Genomic DNA, 7601 nt, shown 5'->3' with positions numbered 1-7601 from the left:
AAGTTTTCTATTGGTTTGAGATGAAAGCAGTTTTACTGAAAACTGTTTGTTTATTTCATAAAGTACCTATCTGACTCCAAACACTATGCTTTGGAGAAAGAGGTTGTTTTTATTTGTTTATAGATCAACAAAATTTGAGAAGGCAATTTCGTGAATCATGCTGCATTTTATTGCTGCATTTGGGGAAAAGAGCTTTCTCTTGTGTGGAGCAGAACACATATTTTTTTATAGAATGAAGCTGAGTTTCTGAACAGCACTGAAACGCAATCAGAAGTTGCAGAATTCCAGGCTTAGTGCTAATTTGTTGAAAATTTGCCTCAATTTTCAGGAATACTTGGAAAGATAATGAGAAATGTATCTCAATTTTAAAAAATTCATTCATCAGTTATTTTGTTAGAGATTTACCACTGATTTTATCCAGACAAACTAAATACAGTTCTGGCTGTAGAGAAACTGCTCTTCCTTCCACCATTAATTTCCCAACTCCTCCCACAATATATGAAGAAAGGAGGGTTGATTCATCACCCCCATCAACTTGCAGCAGGATACCATCATTGCAGCAGAATAATACACATAAATTTGTAAATTATTTTAGCTAGCCCAAACTCTTACTAGGTGATCATTTTTTGCCTCAGTCTGATATACAGTGGGCCCAACAGATGTCTTACATAACATGGGTACTAACTCTTTCCTGACACATGAGCAAGAGACCACACTATTTTTTTAGATCATCAGCCAGGTTGGTGGAAAGATTACTTCCTCCCCAGTTGTGTAGAGAGAGCCACATCCTGCCTCAGTATTGCTCTCTTTTTTATGATTTTATATTTGTTAGTGATTAAACGACTCCAATATAGTGCCATGGCAAAGATGTGATGTTGCTTTACTACAGAGTTTTTGGGCCAGCAGACCTGATTCAAACTTGTTTTCCTTAATATCATTTTGGATAGCTCTGAAGGAAAGCAATTAGTTTGTGTGACCCATTGATTCCCTGAGGCCATACATTATTTCCACGTGTCCTAAATAGGGCGTAAGTTTCTTTGGAATGAAGACATGAAAAGGATGGGGAAAGAGCAGAGTCTCTAATAGGGCTGATGTGTTTTCTTATTGCTTTTCTTTGTGTGTTGTCATGGAGAATAGTCTGAGAGAGAGAGAGGCAGTGGTAGAATAATAAAAAAAAACAATAAGGGAAAAAGGAAAAAAGAATACTCAGTGTTTAGGCAGGAGCCTGGGATTATTCATGCCTGGTAAAGCCTCCCATAAGAGTGTTGTTCAGGTCATGTCAAACAGGCACCAGATAAGCACAGGAGCGAGAGGCACGGCTCTGGGCTCTGTGCTACACGCAGCAGAGATCCCCGCTTCAGAAAGTTGTAGCCCTTGTAAATACTGGTGACAGTGGGCTCTCCTATCAACCTGCAGATGGTCTAGCTTTACTCACCTTTAATGTGCCTGTGAGAAGAGCCATCAAATTTTTCAAGGGGGATATGAAATGGGGTTTTGTTTTCCTGAGAAGCTGTCTGGCGAGGCGGAGGGGCTACATTAGGGATGTTCATAGCGTAGCTCTGCAGCGGATCAGGTAGCTGGCGGCTTTGCATAGCAACATTGTGGCCTGCATATTAAATCATACCTCACTTTATGCTGCATTTGTCATCTGGGGGCTTCAAACCCTTCCTAAAAATAGAAAAAAGTGAGTGCTTTAGTTCCCACACTAGAGAAGGAAAGGTTGATGCAAAGAGAAGTCAAGTACTTTGTCCGCAATCACACAACCAGCCGGTCTGTCTGGGGAGAATTTACTCTAAAAGCCATAGCTTCCATTTTCAATTGCCTCCTTTTTTTTTTTCTGTGGTCTTCTCTTTTAGTTTCATTTTCTATGTGTTTATGCAGGATTAAATATGTAGACTGCAAATGAGTAAATAAATTCAATTGTGTTATTTTTGCAGTGACTAAAATTTCCATATATTTTGTGTGATTTTTTTTTCCTTAAGAAATATTATGAAACTATTTAGTAGGGGAAAAATATATGTTCTGCATTAAATAAAAAAAGGTGAAGGTGAAGATAATTTTTTTTTCTTTTTCAGGATTTCTTAGAATGAGCTAAATGACTATCAGTCATCTGGCATGTATTTTAATCTCCCTATGTTTGTAAATCCTCCTTATGGAGCCTAATGAAGCATTAAAATGCTGGAGCTTTAACTTCTATTTTTTAACTACAAACCACAGAATACAATTTGGGCAAACACAGCAAAGTAGAAGCTGTCTGTGGATGTGAAACAGGAAGCAGGAGTAGATAGACACGTGTAATAGGGTTGTGTTTGCTCTTGCTCAACTAGATATACATCAATTTTAATTAACACTTTTTTTGCTTCAGCTGCTAAAGTCCCTTCAGCAGCGAGTGGGTTATGTGTTTCCATCCTGCATATACCACCAGCATCACCACCACGTCCTTCTCTAGCTTCCCCCTCCCCTTTCTACACAAATGTTGCAACACAATCTGAAATTTCCTCTTTTCTTTCCTTCCTGCATTTCTTACAGGTTCCTTTGCGTCAGAAGGCAAAAAAGAAAAGTCAAGGTAATGAGAGATTGTTTTTTCTTTTCTCTCCTGGATTCCTCTTTTGTTATTTTCTTAGTATGTCTTATTCTTGGGAGGGTGAGGATTTTGTATTGCTACTCATTTGGTGAAAAGCTGCTTTTTAACTCCACTGATTCTTACACCGATTCTGAGAAAAATGACAACGGGCTGTTCCTTTGGACTAAATCCTTGTGGTATGTTAATTGAATCAAAGCTGGAAATCAGCGAGGTAGAATCAGCTGCCTGCACAGACATACACACTAGTGGTTTTCATGTATTTGGCATAATAGTTTTCTCTAGCTGACTTAAATAGATGTATCATTTTCAGAGCAGCTGTGTGAGGGAAAATATATGCATGCTTCTCTTAAAAGGATCAAAGGCTGTATTTTTAATTTACAAAAACTCATGTACGGTTATCTTAGCATTAATTAGTATCAGTATTATCTATAGCTCACTGTTTAATTTCTGAACATCAGCAAGCCTTTCAAATGAATGTGTGTTACTGTCACAGCCATTATAAAACTGAATTACTTCTAAGTATATTTTAAGACATGCTTGGATGACTTGCTGATGTTCCTAAGTGAGGATGATATCCTTAATTGGCAGCAACATCTTTCCTGGTAATGCAGTTTTAAGCAAGCACAACACTGTATTTTTAATGGCACAGGGTTCTTTATAATGAGCCGACGGAGGATATCGTGCAAAGAGCTGGGGCAAGCCGATTGCCAAGGATGGCTCTACAAAAAGAAGGAAAAAGGAGCTTTCATTGGCAACAAATGGAAAAAGTTCTGGTGTGTGCTAAAGGAGTCATCGCTGTATTGGTACAGCAGTCAGCTGGTGAGTACAGTGCGCAGGCAGCTCCGGGTGCCAGACAAACAGCATCTGCTGCCACGGACAGAGGGGAACCTGGGGTCACAATTTAGGTGCACTCTGGAGGAGTACAAATAACTGGGTTTATTTCTCAGCCCTGACACTTCCTGTGATCTGAGAAGTGTCTATATGAATTTGAAACATGCAGAAAACTATGTGGTTTCTAGTTCAGCAGGTACTTGTGAAATGTTAACTTGCTGTCTGTTTCACCATGTTAAGAGCTCTTCTTTAAGGGCTCTGGTGGCATTTGAACTTGAGAAATGTTTTCCTGGGTACAGACAATTTGCAAACATTTGTCAAAACTCAAAACAGGAGTGCTTTTTCACTTCTTATTAATTTAATTTTCAGAAATGTCTCTGCTATCTCTCTTTCCATCCCCTTCCACACTGAGATTATTCTGTTTGTCTTCTTAGATTATTTTTCTGTTTTCTTCTATTTTTTTCCTATTTAAATTTATTTGTCCTCTTTTTTTTCTTTCCTTTTTTTTTTTTTCCTTTTCAAATAGTAGAGGGCAGTTGGATTTACTCTGGGCTTGTTTGATTGGGCAGAGAGGATGTTTTGCCCATCCTAGGAAGATTCACATATAGTATTCCCTTCACTTTGCTGTCTGGCACTGCTACCTTTAAAAAACTCTTATCGCATTCAAATGATGGGGTGACAGATCTAAGAATTAGGGTGTGAAGAGAATTAGGGTATGCCAGCAAAAACATGGTTTGAAAGTCAGAAGCTTCAGTGTTGAATTGTGGATGGGCATGAGGTGCCTTAAATGCAACACAGCTGCTCTGGAAATCAGCATGTCACAGGCACAGCAAAGAATGAAAGGTTGAAGGAACCCTTATTAATTATTAGAGCATTTTAAAAAATATCAAAGGCAATCTGGATGATTTTCACTTGTTTATTTACACTGCAGCAATCCCCATCAAAATTTTTGCTAGCTGTTTCAGGAAAAAAAATACAATAGTTTAAGCCATTTAAAAAACTCCTCATACCCTAAACAAAGCTTTACTCGTGTAGAGTAATTCACATTCTCCCTTCAGTTGTGAATATAGTGCTAGTATTTTTGTGGGGTGGATTTTTGCTTGTGTGTGTGTGTGAAATATTTTTTCTGTTTGCTTTTTTAAAATCCAAATAAAAACTTTGACTGGTACTTCAAGATGATATTAATTATTTCTTCTTGGGGTAAAGGAAAGCAACTCTGCTAGTCTTGGCCTGTTGTTTTTTTATGATGTTGTGGTAGTCTGATATGGATTCCTTTCAAGACTATGTCAAATACATGCATAATAGAAAGAAAACAAATAGAAATGTTGTGGAAAAAAAGTTCTGAAAAGGCACTTTTTTCCTTATGCTTACAATATCTCTACTTGAAAGACATGGGGAGGCAGTAATACCAATAAGCAGCATTAATATCTTGCAAAACCTTATTGGCTTTTATAAATCTGTTTGCAGTTGTACTTCTGGCCAAGCTTTAAGAAATGTGAGCTGGCTGGCTGACATGACTTTTTAGACACAGAAAATATCAGAAAGGAATAATCCTAAGGAGTAACCAAGATGAGAGGAAATAAAAAATGCAAGACTAGGAAAAATTTGCCTCTGGGAAGAGAAGAGTGATGGGGGAGAGGTGGAAATTCCTCCACTTCCTTCAGTTTTTCTGGCCTGCTTAAATTCCACCCCTGAGATCCAGAAAAACCATGATCATGCTGGTTGCTGTGCTCCTAGACAGCACTTACCCTTTTAGTCCATGCCTACTTCCTGACTGTCACTGACTGCCTCCAAAAGAACAAGGCTGAAAATAAGAGTCACCCTCATTCCAGTTTATTTCATTTCCTCTGTAGAGCTAATGTGGCTTCAAAATACTGTTGTCTTGTGTCAGCCCTGAATTCTCACCTATCACAGTTGTGCTTAAAGCATGCTAGCCAGTAGCACCTCTTTGCTTGCAACTTCTGCCAACTCTCACACACTATTTTATGGTAAAAACTCAAAGTTTCTTTGGGCAGCTTAAAGTGCAGCCTCTATGTAACTATAGATTCAATCAGTGTTTGCAGAATGTCAGTAACTGTGGGGTTTGGAAAGGAGGAAAGGTGTTCTCTGCTAAGGCCTGCTCTCTTAAATTCTTGAGACCAGAGGCATGCTCAGATTTGTATGTGGGATCACTTAGACCCAGATATTCTCACTTCTAGATTGTTGAAAGAGAAATAGCAGTGACACATGCGCTTGCTTGCTTGACAAGTCCCTGGCATTAGGCCTGCCTGCACTTCCACTGTCTTCAGTGAAGTTAATCCTTGGTCCCAAGGGGCTGTACAAGGTGACAGTCTCAAGTCCTGTTGAAACAGGAGTCCGGCTTCTCACGTGCCTGAGGCTTCCTGAGATGGGCCCTTTTACAGGGGCTGATGCCAAAGGTGGTGATGAAAGACTGGGGCTGATGTCAAAGGGACTGGGGCACACTGGTTGCCTGCAGCTCTGCTTGACCAGTTTGGCTCTGGTGAGAAATGAGCTTGGTTTGTTTGTGGCTGTGTGAAAAGCAGACACTGGCAACTGTAGCATAGCAACAGGGTGCTGGACCTTTTTTCTAATGGAGATGGAGAAAATAGAGAGTGGGTGGAATTTGTATGGGAATGTGCATTATCCTGGCTTTGAGTAGATAACCTCATCTGCATATCATCTTCTTGGTCAAGTTTGTCATCATGTGCCTCTGAAGCTCTGGATATATTGTCACTCTAGCTTAATTTTTCTCCAAGCTACTCTGATTCCGGGTCTCTCATGAGAGGCAGATTTGGATACATTACATAGGACACTTGTGAGAATTTTCAGCTAATATTTCCTTCAATTTAATGTAAAATATTTTATGAATGCCACAGCTCAAAAGAGTAAAAAGTAAATGGGTGACCAATAGCAGATCAGACACCCTAAGAGTCAAGCTTCTCCTTTACTGAAAGAAAGCCAGAGAACACAAGCAAATCTGAATAAATTTTTGATGAGCTAGCTGAGGTCAGGGCCCAGTGGTCTCATCAGGCTTTGGTAGGGCTGCCCTGGAACCTCTTCCCGCACAACCTTCTTCTTTCTATAAAACATGAGACAAGTAAACTTCTCTTTGCAGCACAGAAGCACTCCCAGTCTGGGCAGGGGAAGCTGCTTGGACTAGGAGGAAGCACGGAAGGGCTGGTTTTGCAATGAAAACACAGGACATGTCAGAAAATATATCTGGGCAGTCAGAATTTCTGTATGCATTCAAGAGCATGCAACTCCTTGGACAACTGCTCTTCATTAGTGTTTTTTGTTTTTTTTTTTGTTTTTTTTTTAAGTACTGCTCTCTGTAGGCAGCTGCCTTGAAGACAAGTGTTTAAATAGCACAGTTTGTGATCCCGCCTGACCCTTGAGCTCTTTCAATTCTCATACTGAAACTCCAGAGGGAATTAGTACTCCTATATAGGAAGAGGGTGGTGGGGGAGGATTGTCAAGTGTAATCCCAGGCTTCTGGCTCTCTGGGCTTGTTTCGACTGTGTTGGATAGTGTTGGCTGGAATAGGACAAAGGACTAAATGCCTGTGTCTGGTGGGTCTTTAGGGTAGCTTGACTGGTTTTCCAAATAGAGTTGAAATAAATTTTTGCTGAATGTCTTAATGGTGGTTGTCATGGGGATACAGCTGAAAAGAAATGTAAATATAAAATTAAAGAGATGCAGGCTGTGATCTGCTGTCACTATTTATCTTTGAACTTTTTTTTTTTCCTCATTCACTGCATTTGAATTGGTCCTCACTCCCAACAGCTTTGCTGGAAGCTGTATAATTACAGTCTTTTAAAAGAAAAATATTTTACCTTTGAGTTGTAATAGCTGCATATGTGGATGAGAAAAAGTCATTGATGTCAGCTGATTGAGCTGAGAGGCTTGGGGACCTATGACCCAATATCTTACCCAAATTATTCACAGTTCTATAGGATGCCTTATTGGTGTACTTGGCAGAGAGAAAAAAAGACTAAAATGCTGAACTGCTCCTCCAACATGCAAAGCATCTTCTGGGGGCAGTGCTGAAACACTGATGAAGCCATGAGGACTACCCTGATTTGCAGATTGGAGCTCTTCCACAATAACAAGATATTTCATTTTCTAACGCTATGTTTTAAAATCTTGCTGCAACATTGTACTCACTTTAAATGACTTACTAAATCTC

General features: G+C 39.6%; 1 protein-coding gene across 2 annotated transcripts in view; it reads left to right on the top strand.

Moving 5' to 3' along the window:
* The first annotated feature begins 2459 nt into the window (after nt 1-2459).
* Nucleotides 2460-7601, top strand: part of IPCEF1 (interaction protein for cytohesin exchange factors 1) — a 35050-nt gene continuing 29908 nt past the window's right edge. Inside the window, exons 1-2 of one of the 2 annotated variants that reach the window (XM_064708195.1) lie at nt 2460-2566; nt 3234-3403. In XM_064708195.1, the coding sequence (XP_064564265.1) occupies nt 3245-3403 (159 nt within the window). In that variant the 5' untranslated portion in view covers nt 2460-2566; nt 3234-3244. The remainder of the gene's footprint in view (nt 2567-3233; nt 3404-7601) is intronic. The other variant, XM_064708194.1, reaches the window with a different exon arrangement.

The sequence above is a fragment of the Zonotrichia leucophrys genome, chromosome 3 (assembly GCF_028769735.1).
Source record: "Zonotrichia leucophrys gambelii isolate GWCS_2022_RI chromosome 3, RI_Zleu_2.0, whole genome shotgun sequence".
Lineage (NCBI taxonomy): Eukaryota > Metazoa > Chordata > Aves > Passeriformes > Passerellidae > Zonotrichia > Zonotrichia leucophrys.
The sequence above is the reverse complement of the archived record's forward strand: the minus strand, read 5'-3'. Positions and strand labels throughout refer to the sequence as shown.